Source organism: Salmo trutta, chromosome 24, assembly GCF_901001165.1.
Source record: "Salmo trutta chromosome 24, fSalTru1.1, whole genome shotgun sequence".
NCBI lineage: Eukaryota > Metazoa > Chordata > Actinopteri > Salmoniformes > Salmonidae > Salmo > Salmo trutta.
The window spans coordinates 13434479-13448776 of NC_042980.1; the positions used below are offsets into that span (position 1 = coordinate 13434479).

Sequence of the window (14298 nt, forward strand, 5' to 3'; positions counted from 1 at the left end):
TTTAGGTCACTACTATCAAAAATGTGTGTTACCAGTGTTTCAACTACAGTGCAACTAGCATGTCATCTACAACAATATAAATGCAATATTTTCATGAATGTGTGTATATATATATATATATATATATATATATATATATATATATATATATATATATGTGTTTATTTTGTGGCTAATTCTCAATACGTAACAATTATACAACTGAAATCAGACACTTGTTTGCTTCCTTTATTTAGCTTCCTTTATAAAACATGACAGTTCATGACATGCATTACTATTTAAATGCACCGTTCTCCCTCCATGTTAAAAGAAACATTGTATGAAATGCATTGTTAACATGTCTTGGTTATTTAACTTGTTTCAAAGCACAGTACATCTTGTTTCATTATATCGTACTGGTGAAACCTGTCTGTACAAATTGCTGCATGATTACAGTACCATTTCCAAAACGAAGCAACAAACAGTACATGATGTATATCATAGTTTTGTTGTTTACATCAATATTCAACCATTCCAGGTGCTGCACATGGTTTACCTGAATCTTAAAAAAATACTATAAAACATTAAATGTCAATGTACAACAATTCAGATTTTGATCAATAAAAATCACAATATTATACTGTTTTTCTATCTTACACTTTGTGGTTTAAATCTAAAATTAGGTCTGGATTCAATCCGTAGTGCCGAAGTTCAGCGCTGCAGTGTGCTTGAAATGTAAAGGTAATTTCTGATTGAGCTGGCATATGCAGCGTTTGCCGTGAATGAAGTCTCCACTAAAACGGGAACATTCCCTTTAAATGTCAATCGGGCAACAAAGTGGAACTTCGGCAGTAAGCATTAAATCCTGCCCTTAGTCAAATATATCTTCTGTGGCTCTTGCTATAACAGAGAGCAGTTTTACATGTATTGATTCAAATGCAATCAATACAATTCAAAGTAATGTACAGTGCAGGCTAGTGAAGCACGTTGTTGTGCATGCTCTCTCCTTACAGCGGTCACAGTCCAGCTTAAACAACACGCAACCTTTTTGCATTCTCCTCTGTTACTCATACTTCTAAGATATATTTTTTTTATCATAATTTGTTTTAGAAAAATACCTGAATTCCTTGAGATGTGAAAAAACAAAACAACGAGCAACAGCTTAGTTTACCCAGGAGATGACCAAGGCCAGAGGACCACTTTAGCCTACATACTACATTTCCCATCATGCCTTGACTACAACCTGATAGTAGTGATCCCCTTCTACTGACAAATTACCAGGTTCAGCTTAACTGTGCCAATAATGCACAAATATTATGGCTATACCACACTGGTCATTCTATTCACATGGTGTGAACTGAGTCAAATATCCACTCTTGCTCTACGGATCCAAGTTGGCTATGGTAGAAGAAGATGTTCATTCCCATAGAAAGTTGTAACGAGCAAGTAAGCCGATACACAATGCAAACATGATCAGCTCCACATTATATACAGTACATTAACTGAAGTTTGGACTCCACACGTGTCACAGTGGTGTTTGTGATTCGTCTCCACATCCGGGCTAACATACAAGGTCAACCAATGGGCTCGCAGTAGAGCCCTCTCGGTCACATCAAGTCTACAGTAGATGCACTTTATCCAACAGCAGATTTCTCAACACCTGTGGTCACTTCCCACTGAAGTCATTTTAACATCTTGATTTACATTTGGTTGAATTGTCAACTAATGTGAATTCAACAAAAAAAAACATCAATGGATTTAGGTAAAAAGAACAATGAAATTCCTTTACGTTGATGACTTTTTGCAAATCCAATCAGTATTCCACAATGATTCAACGTCATCACACAGATATTTTTGCTGTTGAAATGACATGGAAACAATGTTGATTCAAACTAGTTTTGCCCAGTGGGTTGTGACACAGAATCTTCATCCATTTCACATCCTAACACCTCTAATTCATATTTTATTGAAAAACAAAGTCATTACAATGACCGATTACCACATTTGTCTCCAAGAGGATGGGTTCTAGTGGGTGATTATAACAGTGGTTTCAGCTGGCTTGTGTCTGGCCGTGTTCTCTGTGTCTCCTGTCCAAGGCACGGTAGGGAGGGAGGGATGCGCGGGTGGTTGGTTCCCCGGAGAGGCCCTGGCTCTGATTAAGGTGCCTCTGTATGTATTGGGCCCTGGGAGACCCCTGGCCCCTCAAAGGGTGACCCTGGCACAGTGGTGTTTGAGTTTGCAGGGCAGCACGCCCCGGTTGAGCTGGTAGAACTCCACTAGCTGGATCAGATCAGTGAAGCGGGTGTGACCGTCGTCCAGACTGTAGAACAGATCGCCCTCGTCATCCACCTAACACACACACACACACAAGCTTGAGCATGTCATCTAAAAGATAAGAGAAGTGCATATACCAAAACAAGGGGTTATACTCACCGGTAAGATCTGAAAGTGTTTGATTCTCTGTGTGTGGCACAGTGACAGTACAAATGTCTTGGGGTTGCTTTGGCTGTCCCTTAGAAGAAATACTCTGAAAACAAAAGAAAAATCTCAGTTTCTTCAGGAACACCCTGGGACATTTTTTTTAACGGCATTTCTGTCCGTTTGAAAAAATAAAAAGTGTAGGGAGGAAAATACAAAAGCTATACTGAACAAAAATATAAAACGGAACATGTAAAGTGTTGGTCCCATGTCTCATGAGCTGAAATATAAAGATCCCCGAAATGTTCCATACGCACAAAAATGTTATGCACACATTTTTTACATTCCAGTTAGTGAGCATTTCTCCTTTGCCAAGACAATCCATCTGCCTGACAGGTGTGGCATATCGAGAAGCTGATTAAACAGCATGATCATTACACAGGTGCACCTTGTGCTGGGGGCAACAAAAGGCCACTCTAAAATGCGCAGTTTTGTCACACAACACAATGCCACAGATGCATCATGTTTTGAGGGAGTGTGCGATTGGCATGCTGACTGCAGGACATTTCTCTACCATAAGCCGTCCTCAACGTCATTTTAGAGAATTTGGCAGTACGTCCAACTGGCCTCCTAACCACAGACCACGTGTATGGTGTTGTGTGGGCAAATGGTTTGCTGATGTCAACGTTGTGAACAGAGAGGCGGTGGCGGTTGGGTTAAGGTATGGGCAAGCATAAGTTACGGACAATGAACATAATTACATTTTATCGATGGCAATTTGAATGCACAGAGATACCGTGACGAGATCATGAGGCCCATTTTCATGCCATTCATCTCATGTTTCAGTATGATAATGCAAAGCCCCATGTCACAAGGATCTGTACACAATTCCTGGAAGCTGAAAATGTCCCAGATCATCCATGACCTGCATACTCACCAGACATGTCACCCAGTGAGCATGTTTGGGATGCGCTGGATTGACACGTACGACAGCGTGTTCCAGTTCCCGCCAATACCCAACCACTGAAGAGGACTGGGACAACATTCCACAGGCCACAATCAACAGCCTGCTCAATACTATGCGAAGGAGATGAGTCGCATGTAAATTTCGGTGTTCCTCAAGGTTCCGTTTTAGGACCACTATTGCTTTCACTATATATTTTACCTCTTGGGGATGTAATTCGAAGACATAATGTTAACTTTCACTGCTATGCGGATGACACGCAGCTGTACATTTCAATGAAAAATGGTGAAGCCCCAAAATTGCCCTCGCGGGAAGTGGATGGCTGCAAACGTTCTACTTTTAAACTCGGACAAAACAGAGATGCTTGTTCTAGGTCCCAAGAAACAAAGAGATCTTCTGTTGAATCTGACAATTAACCTTGATGGTTGTACAGTCGTCTCAAATAAAACTGAAGGACCTCGGCGTTACTCTGGACCCTGATCTCTCTTTTGACGGACATATCAATACTGTTTCAAGGACAGCTTTTTTCCATTTACGTAACATTGCAAAAATCAGAAACTTTCTGTCCAAAAATGATGCCCAAAAATGAATCCATGCTTTTGTTACTGCAATGCAATGCTCTACTTCCCGGCTACCCGGATAAAGCACTAAATAAACTTCAGTTAGTGCTAAATACGGCTGCTAGAATCCTGACTAGAACCCAAAAATGTGATATTACTCCAGTGCTAGCCTCCCTACACTGGCTTCCTGTTAAGGCAAGGGCTGATTTCAAGGTTTTACTGCTAACCTACAAAGCATTACATGGGCTTGGTCCTGCCGTACATACACGTCCTGCCGTACATACACATACGCTACGATCACAAGACGCAGGCCTCCTAATTGTCCCTAGAATTTCTAAGCAAACAGCTGGAGGCAGGGCTTTCTCTTATAGAGCTCCATTTTTATGGAATGGTCTGCCTACCCATGTGAGAGACGCAGACTCAGTCTCAACCTTTAAGTCTTTACTGAAGACTTCTCTTCAGTAGGTCCTATGATTAAGTAAAGTCTGGCCCAGGAGTGTGAAGGTGAACAGAAATGCAATGGAGCAACAAACCGCCCTCGCTGTCTCTGCCTGGCCGGTTCCCCACTCTCCACTGGGATTCTCTGCTTCTAACCCTATTACAGAGGCTGAGTCACTGGCTTACTGGTGCTCTTCCATTCCGTCCCTAGGAGGGATGCGTCACTTGAGTGGGTTGAGTCACTGACATGGTCTTCCTGTCTGGGTTGGCGCCCCCCCTTGGGTTGTGCAGTGGCGGAGATCTTTGTGGGCTATACTCAGCCTTGTCTCAGAATGGTAAGTTGGTGGTTGAAGATATCCCTCTAGTGGTGTGGGGGCTGTGCTTTGGCAAAGTGGGTGGGGTTATATCCTGCCTATTTGGCCCTGTCCCGGGGTATCATCAGATGGGGCCACAGTGTCTCCTGACCCCTCCCGTCTCAGCCTCCAGCATTTATGCTGCAGTAGTTTATGTGTCGGGGGGCTAGGGTCAGTCTGTTATATCTGGAGTATTTCTCCTGTCTTATCCGGTGTCCTGTGTGAATTTAAGTATGCTCTCTCTAATTCTCTCTCTCTCTCTCTCTCTCTCTCTCTCTCTCTCTCTCTCTCTCTCTCTCTCTCTCTCTCGGAGGACCTGAGCCCTAGGACTATGCCACAGGACTACCTGGCATGATGACTCCTTGTTGTCCCCAGTCCACCTGGCCATGCTGCTACTCCAGTTTCAATTGTTCTGCCTGCGGCTATGGAACCCTGACCTGTTCACTGTGATTACTATTATTTGACCATGCTGGTCATTTATGAACATTTGAACATCTTGACCATGTTCTGTTATAATCTCCACCCGGCACAGCCCTCATAGCCTGGTTCCTCTCTAGGTTTCTTCCTAGGTTTTGGCCTTTCTAGGGAGTTTTTCCTAGCCACCGTGCTTCTACACCAGCATTGCTTGCTGTTTGGGGTTTTAGGCTGGATTTCTGTACAGCACTTTGATATATCAGCTGATGTAAAAAGGCTCTATATAAATACATTTGATTTGATTTAGTCGCGCTGCATGAGGCAAATGGTGGTCACACCAGATACTGACTGGTTTTTCTGATCAACGCTGCTACATTTGTTTAAGTATCTGTGACCAACAGATACATATCTGTATTCCCTCATGTGAAATCCATAGATTAGGGCCTTCATTTATTTAAATTGACTGATTTCCTTATATGAACTGTAACTCAGTAAAATCTTGAAATTGTTGCATGTTGCGTTTATATTTTTGTTCAGTATATTTAGAGTTCTTTGTGACAAAACACACAGAAAAGTGTCGGATGCTGCTTACCCATCAATCAGACCTTGTTGCGTGATTAAGCGGTGTGCCTCATCTCTAGACAGTTTGCTGTGGAACCAGGGCTGGGCCATATGGAGGGCTGCAAAACACAGGGCGACCATGGTGAATTTCATTAGGCACCAAAAGGAGGAAAACATAGCACCTTTTTTTTTCTAAGAGTGTGTATCTAAAAGCTAAAAGGGTTCTTCAGCTGTCCCCATAGGAGAAACCTTTGAAGACCCCTTTTTAGTTCCAGGTAGAACCCTTTACACAAACGATTCTACATGGAACCAAAAAGGGTTCTCCAATGGAGACAGCCGAAGAACCCTTTTGGAACCCTTTTTTCTAAGTGTGCAGAAACTGGGAGGGGCTGTCCTGTTGTAAAATGGATGAATACCACCCACGAATATGACCCCACCCCAAAATTCTGCACTGTTGGTTAAGTAAGCATTTCACGGTATGTTGTATTCGGTGCATGTGGCAGATAAAATTTGATTTGACGCCGGAAGGGAGTAGAAACTGGTGGCTGAGTCATTAAATTAGCTACTTGTAGAATCTTTGCATTGTAATTTCAGAAAATCTCCATAATATATCTCCAGTTATAGTGGAATGATAGTGTTTCACAATCATTTTTCACCCCAATGTTATTTTTGGCCAATATAAAATCGTATTCTAAAATACACTTTCTATTTGACAACAAAAGCCAGACTGGCTTCTGGGAAAACTGCACCCTCCCTCTCATCGGCATCACTAAGAGACATGGTCATCTCCTCCTCGATCACATTGAGCAAAAGCAGACTGGGGAAAGCGGGCAATGTGGAAGTCGCGCTGTTATTTTGTGGTTGCTAAAATTCTACACTTCGCTGATTTTCAGTTTGTGAGAAAACAATCCCTGAATGGTGTAGGGAATCATTGTACCATCTAAATGGCTGTGAAATATCTTCTCAATTACAAAAAATATTGTTTTTACAGCTGTTTGGTCAACGCTATCCGTTACCCCATTGACATTTTAAATCATTAGGGTTAAAGTTAGGGTTTAGGATAGGGACATCCCAAGGATTCCGGACTGCACTAACCTCTTCACCATGTTACAGGAAAATGGGATGCGGGGGGGGGGGGGGGGGGGTGTTTGGAAAACAGCATAGGAGTTGTTACAATTCCCCTAACTTCCGCATGGTTGATACATTTTACATGTAGCACCTTTAAGTCCAGTGTATCTGGTCAAGAGGGATGTGACTGCATTCCTGGGAGTTTCTGCCTGCATGGTAAAAAAAAAAAAAAAGACCTTCTACTAACCTATGTTTGACATGGGACTCTGGGAGGTGGATGGGCTTCCATGGGAGCTCAGACGGTGGCAGCTTTTCCTCTGAAGGGAAGGAGAGGAGGAGTTCAAGTATCACACGCTTGGACTATTTTCACATGGGTACATCATCATTTCACACCTTATACACATTTTGGGCATTGACAAAGCATCTGTTGTCAGGTATTCAGTCATGGTAAAAAATAATCCTTTAAGCATTATTGCAGGACCAGTGTGTCACTGGTGTGTCATGCTGAGTAGAGAGAAATGATGTCAGAGAGAGAACCAAATGGCTTACCCTCCATGAGAGCCCCTCCTCCACGGCTACGGACAGCGCCTCCGATGGGTTCTCGATCACCCGGCTCTTGTGTCCTGAGAAGTCCATGGCCACCAAGGAGTTCTCGGAGATACTTCTCTGGAAATATACATCATGTTTGAGGTAGTATATATTATTACGAGTATACAGTGTAGCAGTGTTTGAAATGTTGAAAATAAGTGTACAGATGGTGAGTGAAAGGTTATAGGAGAAGCACATTCATGCATGTGTGTGGTATTGTGCTGCCATCTAGTGTCTGAGAAGTGTGACTTGAGTATAATTTCTAGATGATTCCGAGCAGAATGTGCTCAAGTGACTGGAGATTAGAGCGGATGTGAATAGAATGACACATGGGCACATAGCATTGATTGTAGTCCCTTAAACTCTCAGTCACTGGTTCTAAATAAATCACACACAAAATAAAAAACTTATCAGGATTAGGATTGCTATTTTGTTGCTTTGATGTGTTGTTGTCTTAGGTCTCTCTTTATGTAGTGTTGTCTCTCTTGTTGTGATGTGTGTTTTGTCCTATATTTATTTATTTTAATCCCAGGCCCCCATCCCCACAGGAGGCCTTTTGGCCGTCATTGTAAATAAGAATTTGTTCTTAACTGACTTACCTAGTTAAATAAAAGGTTAAATATAAATAAATAAAACAATTAGTGAGCCTTTATAAAAAAAAAATTAAAATCGCCATGATTTGCCCCTGTATCACTTCAGTTGTACATCTGAATGCATTAAACTGAAATGTGTCTGAATCAGAGAGGTGTGGGGGGGGGGGGCTGCCATAATCGACATCCACATTTTCGGCACCCGGGGAACAGTGGGTTAGTTGTAACAAAGTGACTAGTGTTTACTTTAAGGTAGAAACATTTTAATCCTTCTTAGACTCTTCTCCGGTCCATTCAGACGATGTAAACATAATTCTGGAGCTCCCGGACATCACTGTGCAAACAAACTGATTGCTCCTTTCCTTGACATGTCTCAATTTTCAGTTTGGTTTTGTTAAGATCTAAGTCTTTGTCCAGTGGTCTAGTCTAGCGGCGTGCTGTGCTCTAGGCCAGGGGTACTCAACTACTATTTGAGAAGGTGCACTGTGCAAAATGTGCACTGTGAACCATTGTACATGGGCCTTGAATAAAAATAAATAAAGTGCATGTTGTTTTCTGGAGAATAAAGGAGAGTTTAACAAAAATAAAAATCTGAAAGCACATAATGTCTCTGTGGGCCATGCGATATTCATGTAGAAGTCCCTCTGGGCCTTGCATCAACGAGAGAAATTACACTTTCTGTCTCCTGCCAATGCTTTGAACTTTGGCACAAAATGGTGTGAGAGCAACTCTTGAGACACTGGTGCCGTTGTTCATTGGTGAGCCTGGAGCAGTATTTGTTTTTAATAAAGTTCATTGTGGAGAAAGCTGATTCACAGCTGTATGCGGAGCCAAACATGGTCAGGATGTATGGTGCCAGCTTCTTGAGAACAGGGACATCAGCTGCAGGCACCATCTTTCCCCAGAAAGTAACAGGGTCACAGTCACCAGTCTGCTCCTTCAAAGACACATTTTCTTGCAGCTCAATTTGCAGTGAGGCAACATCTACCCATCTGAAGATCGGTTTTGCTTCTTCTGACAACTTTGTCACACTTATGACCAAGAAGGGGTTCTGAATGAGCAGCAGCAGTTATCTTCCAACAGTGATGTCATCAAAGCGAGCCTTGAAGTTTTCCATCAGCTTCTGGATGAAATCAACATGGTTTGGGAACATCTTTGTCTCCCTGCTTTTGCACCAGAAGATTGGGGAAGTGGACAAGTTCTCCCTGGAGATCATTCTTGAAAAGCTCCAATTTCTTCTGGAAAGCCCGGACTGCTGTTATCATTTCACACACGGTGTTGTGCCATCCCTGCAGCTTAACATTCAGTTGATTAAGGTGTGATGTAACGTCTGTCAAAAATGCAACTGTTTCCATCTTCTCCTCATCTTCCAAAAACTGAGTTGCCTTGTCACTCTTTTGCTCTGATAACAAAGCTTTGATTTATTCCCAAATGGCCCAAAAACGTTCTAAAACCCTGCCTTTGCTGAGTCATCTGATATCGTTGTGCAGTAGTAAGTCATCAAAACTGGCATTGGCCTCTGTCAGAATGCCTCGTAGCCAGTGGTGTTGCAGGGATGATGTTGCTCTCAAAAAAAAAAATCAGTTTCATCATCATTGTCATGACCTCAGAATGCTCTTTCCCCAGACTGGCACACAGAACAGATTGATGGATGATGTCAGGTCAGGGTGGTTCTCTTTCAAACGTCCAACCGGTCCCCTCCCTCTTCCTATCATGGCTGGAGCTCCATCTGTGATGATGGAGACCTCCGACTTCAGATCTATCCTGCTTTTTGTCAGCATCCCTTTGATGGCCTCATGGGATATCCTCTCCCTGTGTGTGTGCGCTTCTAGATGTGTTATGCCCTAACTGCTCCCCACAGAATTATAAAACCTGACAAACACCAGAAGCTGGGCATTATCAATGTTATCTGTTGATTCATCCACAGCTAATGGAATGCGTGGTGCATTCTGAATGGGCTCATCAAGTTGTGAAGTCAAATCTTCAGCTAATATTTCAGTTGTCCTCATTGCTGTGGAATCTGACAGTAGAATCCGTTTGATCTTTTCTCTGAGCTCATCTTGTTTATCTTCAAGCAAGGTGTCAGCAACTTCACACATGCATTATTTTACCAACTCAGCGACTGAAAAAGTTTTTGTTGTGTTTTCCCAAAACCCAAGCTATCCTCAGTGAACACTCCATTGCATGTTGTTGGGCTGTCTGGGAATTGACAAGGATTTTGGCGGACCTCTCAAATTGGGATTTTAGTTGGTTCATCTTGTTTGTTCTCACCTCTGTGTTCAGAGGATACGTTTGATCTAAATTACAATGCCTGGTGTCATAATGGCGCTTAACATTGGCACTTTTCACGAGGGCTACGGACTCACTGCATATCAAGCACATTGGTTTTGTGCTAGTTGCGGGGAGAATAAATACATACTGTTCCATCCACTTGTCTTTGATTATATGGTTTTCAGCGCCAGCTTTTCTTTTTTTAACAAGCCATATTAACAAATATACTGGTAACTAAGCTCCTATCTGTGATATTAACAGTTGAACCGCGGTCAAATCTTCCAAATCTTTCTGCCTGCTTGTCCCAAGGTTCCGCAGAGGATATTTGGATTGATGTTATTGGGTAAGACGCGGCCTCTTGTATTTGCATATAACCACGCGATTGGATTAGACAGGGCACTAGTTGAGGTGGGCGTTGTTTTTGAGAGAAAGAGAGGTTGCTGAGTTAGAGGCCGCTGCGCCCGGTCGATTTTTTAAAAAGCTGTCAAAAATAATTGATTTACTTTTATGTAACAAAATGCGACGTTGTCCGGTCCGTATTGACCCTTCTCTGGGTCCGGACCCAGACTGCGATCCGCCAGTTGAGTTTGGCTGCTCTAGGCTGTAGCGGCTGTATGGCAGGGTAAAGGAGATTAAGCAGCGCCATGACCCCTCTCTACAGTATATCCTGTACCCTAACCTAATGTACTCCCCAAGCATGTTCCCCGAAGCTGGGTTAGTCCAGGTGTGCATCCCAAATGGCACCCTTTTCCCAATTATAGTACGCTACTTTTGACCAGTACTGTACATAGAGAATCGGGTGCCATTTGAGACGCATCCTAGCCCTTCCCTTTGCAGCGCTGAGCTCAGGGTCCCAGACCCATGCCTGGACACTCTGTGCATTCCTCTGACAGCAAAGTAGAAGTGACAAGGTGTTAAGTCTGAGAGCAGCTGATCTCGGGTTATTTTTAGAGGAGCCAGGCTCCTCGAACATGTTCCAGTGCCCAAAATAGAACACGTGTTTACTCATACAGAATACTGGAATTTGAGGGGGAAACGCTCTCATTTTAGACTATTCTAGAAGATCACTCCGGTATGAACACTAGACTGTGTGTCCTGGGTCATGTGCTTTGAACAGTGTACCGGCACATTGGTATTTACACACCACTTACCATAGGTGAAGCTTTCTGTTTCTGGTGTGGTTGAATGAAGTTTTGGTACAGCTGTAACCCATACTGCAACACAAAACAGTAGGTGATAATGTTGTTCAGTAGGCACCGATCAGACATGATGAGGCATGGATGGATGGCATACAGTAAGTAGTCAGTTGGGGGTCAGGAAAGACCACACTACTAGAGTTGTGCTGACTTTGGAGATCTGTAGACACTTGACAGAGGTTGCATTCCCAATGGCACCCTGTTCCCTACATAGTGCACCACTATGACCCCTGGTCAAAGGTGGTGCACTATATAGGGAGTAGGGTGTACATTTGGGATGCACCCAGACAGAGGATGTGATAAGGGGGTAGCATGGTGACTGTACCTTAAAGAGGCGCATGGCAGTGACCCAACAGGTTCTGGTCTGCTCATCATCTGCACACAACAGCTTGAGGTCTCGGGGAGAACCACGCTTAGTAGACTGGGGTGGAGGATCATCATGAAGAGAAAGCATGAGTTTATCAAACAGAACGCGGAAATTACTTGCCTTAATTGCGCCTGATGGGATAGACACAGTTCCATTGAATAACTTAACATTGTAAAACCCCAAAGTATAGGTTTATAGATAGAAAAAGCAAAAACGCAAAACGTACCTTGACACAGAAGCCGTAGTCCGTCGGCGCTCCGTGTATCTTTTTCGCCGATAGTAACGTGTAGACGTCGCCGTCACTGAACTCGGCAATAAACTGGAGATGCCTTGGTTCCTGTGAATAGAGAACAAGAAATGTCTCAAATCTCCACATGCCTTTCAGTGTTCATTATTGTGTTTATATCACATCACCCCCCAACACACGATGCTCCATTGCAACCAGGGGTTCTTCCTGCATTCCACTGTAGAGTAGCCTCAAGTTCTACTACAAATCCAACTATGTGAGGGATCGGGGTAGAAATGTGAACAATGCAGGGGTGCACAGTGTGAGGAGAGATGCTAAGCAAGTGCCCTGGTCCATTGTGATCACAGACTAAAAGTGATCGTTGTTTTAGCTGCAGACTCCTTCGAGCTGAGAGGTGGGACAAGGTTGGCACACTTCAACATAGTTAAGCAAATAGTATTGCCCTATGCATTACACTGTAGGTGTGGCTAGTATGTATATTTAGTGTTAAAGATAGGACCAAAATATGTGACAAAGTGATAGGAGCTTTATTAATACTATAAAACATGCTGTCAGGGTGCCAAAGCAAAGGAGCACAAAGCAAACCATTGTTGAAACTTCATGTGACTGCGACACAACATTCTCACTTCCCTGTTGCACAGTGTCAAGCACAGGTACAGTCAGGTCCATAATTATTGGCACCCTTGATAAAGATTAGCAAAAAATACTGTATCAAATAAATAAAAATCTATTTCTCTGAGCAATTGTATTATAAAAATATATAATTTCAACCCAAAATGTTTTTGCATACAATTTAGCTCAGTATTTGTATTATTTATTTTATAGAGTATTTTTTTGCCCATCTTTATCAAGGTTAGAATAATTATGGACTTGACTGTAGGTATAGTTGTCTGTGTATGTGTTGACTGACTGGCAATGTGTGTGACACCAACAAATTGTAGCCAAAACCAATGTACTCATGAGCATAAATCACATCATATCAAACTAAAGGAATTAAATCAAATCTAACTTCTGTTACTAATTGGATTGCCTATATTGGAGACGGCAAACCCGGGTCATTTTGTGCCCTAGTCTAAAGAACAGCTCTTCTGTAGTTGGGAGAGGGGGTAGTGGTTGACTTGGCACAGCGCTGTGCAGGTCTAAGATTCACCTGTCATCCGTGGGTGTTGAGGGCTCAGTCCTTGGCAGTGGCATGCCATCTGACCTGAGGGAAAGCTAGCTCAACCAGTTCCACAGAGCAGCCAGGGAACAATAGAGCTAGCTACTCCCCTACTGTACACCACACCACGCTGGCAAATTGACACAGGCTTCTCACATGAACCCATAAAGCAGCAGGTAAAACAAGTTCAGTTCTCTCCTTAAACCTACTTGCTTTTTGCAAAAACACTACTTTTTAACACTTTTTTGAAGGAAATCTTTGTCATTCATATTGTAATTCATTAAAGGCCATGTTTAATTGAAATCTGGAAAAACGTGACAGTTACTTTAATATTGAAATATTTATAGACTACACACTTATATAACAAAATGTTATTGACTGACCTTTGATGTCCCCTTGTTTGAGAAGTAGAGACCTGACCTCCTCAAGACAAAGTAGAACTTCTTCCAAGACTTCCTGCCTTGTTCTTTGGCATGGAGGTACCCATGGATCTCTGGACAAGTGCTTGAGTTGAGAAATGTCTGTCGGACAGAAAATAGTCCTTAAATACTGTAGCAGCAACACTGAGGGGCGGTTTCCCGGACACAGATTAAGCCTGGTCTTGGAGAACAGAGAATCTAGATCGAGTCTCTTCGAATTATTTTTTTTTTTTTTACCCTTTGCTTAATCTCTGTCCAGGAAACTGGCCCTAACTCTGTAACTTTAAAAAGTGAAGACATGTAGAACGTTGCTTAACAGATACCTGTATTAGCTGAGAATGGTTCATAATCCCGTTGGTCTCACTTGATAAGGACACCATGTGATCTGGGAAGAAATCCTATCAATATGAAAACAACATCAGTCATAACACACAGGCTCTTTACATCAGCTATCCATTACTGGTCCAGCTGAGTGCATTTTGAAAACAGGCGGTATAAATATACTAATTAGTTCACAATTGTTTTTGCTAAATCACACCCTGGTCTTACCAGCGGTTTATTGAAGAATTCATATTTGGCATAGTTCTTCCGGAAATATAGGCGACTGTCTGTGTCCACGCCCCAACCGGACAGCACCTCCATCACAGATTCATGGTCTTCTATGGTTCTTTCTGGTCAAAACAAGAGAAAGAAAATGTCAACATAG

General features: G+C 42.6%; 1 protein-coding gene across 7 annotated transcripts in view; it reads right to left on the reverse strand.

Moving 5' to 3' along the window:
* Positions 1 to 212: 212 nt before the first annotated feature.
* Positions 213 to 14298, reverse strand: part of LOC115160723 (growth factor receptor-bound protein 14) — a 53646-nt gene continuing 39560 nt past the window's right edge. For all 7 annotated transcript variants that reach the window (XM_029711053.1, XM_029711054.1, XM_029711051.1 and 4 more), the window contains 11 exons: positions 14142 to 14263; positions 13916 to 13990; positions 13557 to 13694; positions 11994 to 12104; positions 11726 to 11821; positions 11356 to 11418; positions 7305 to 7421; positions 7003 to 7072; positions 5719 to 5806; positions 2413 to 2506; positions 213 to 2328 (listed from right to left, as the gene is read on the reverse strand). In XM_029711053.1, coding sequence (XP_029566913.1) covers positions 2182 to 2328; positions 2413 to 2506; positions 5719 to 5806; positions 7003 to 7072; positions 7305 to 7421; positions 11356 to 11418; positions 11726 to 11821; positions 11994 to 12104; positions 13557 to 13694; positions 13916 to 13990; positions 14142 to 14263 — 1121 coding nt within the window. In that variant the 3' untranslated portion in view covers positions 213 to 2181. The remainder of the gene's footprint in view (positions 2329 to 2412; positions 2507 to 5718; positions 5807 to 7002; positions 7073 to 7304; positions 7422 to 11355; positions 11419 to 11725; positions 11822 to 11993; positions 12105 to 13556; positions 13695 to 13915; positions 13991 to 14141; positions 14264 to 14298) is intronic.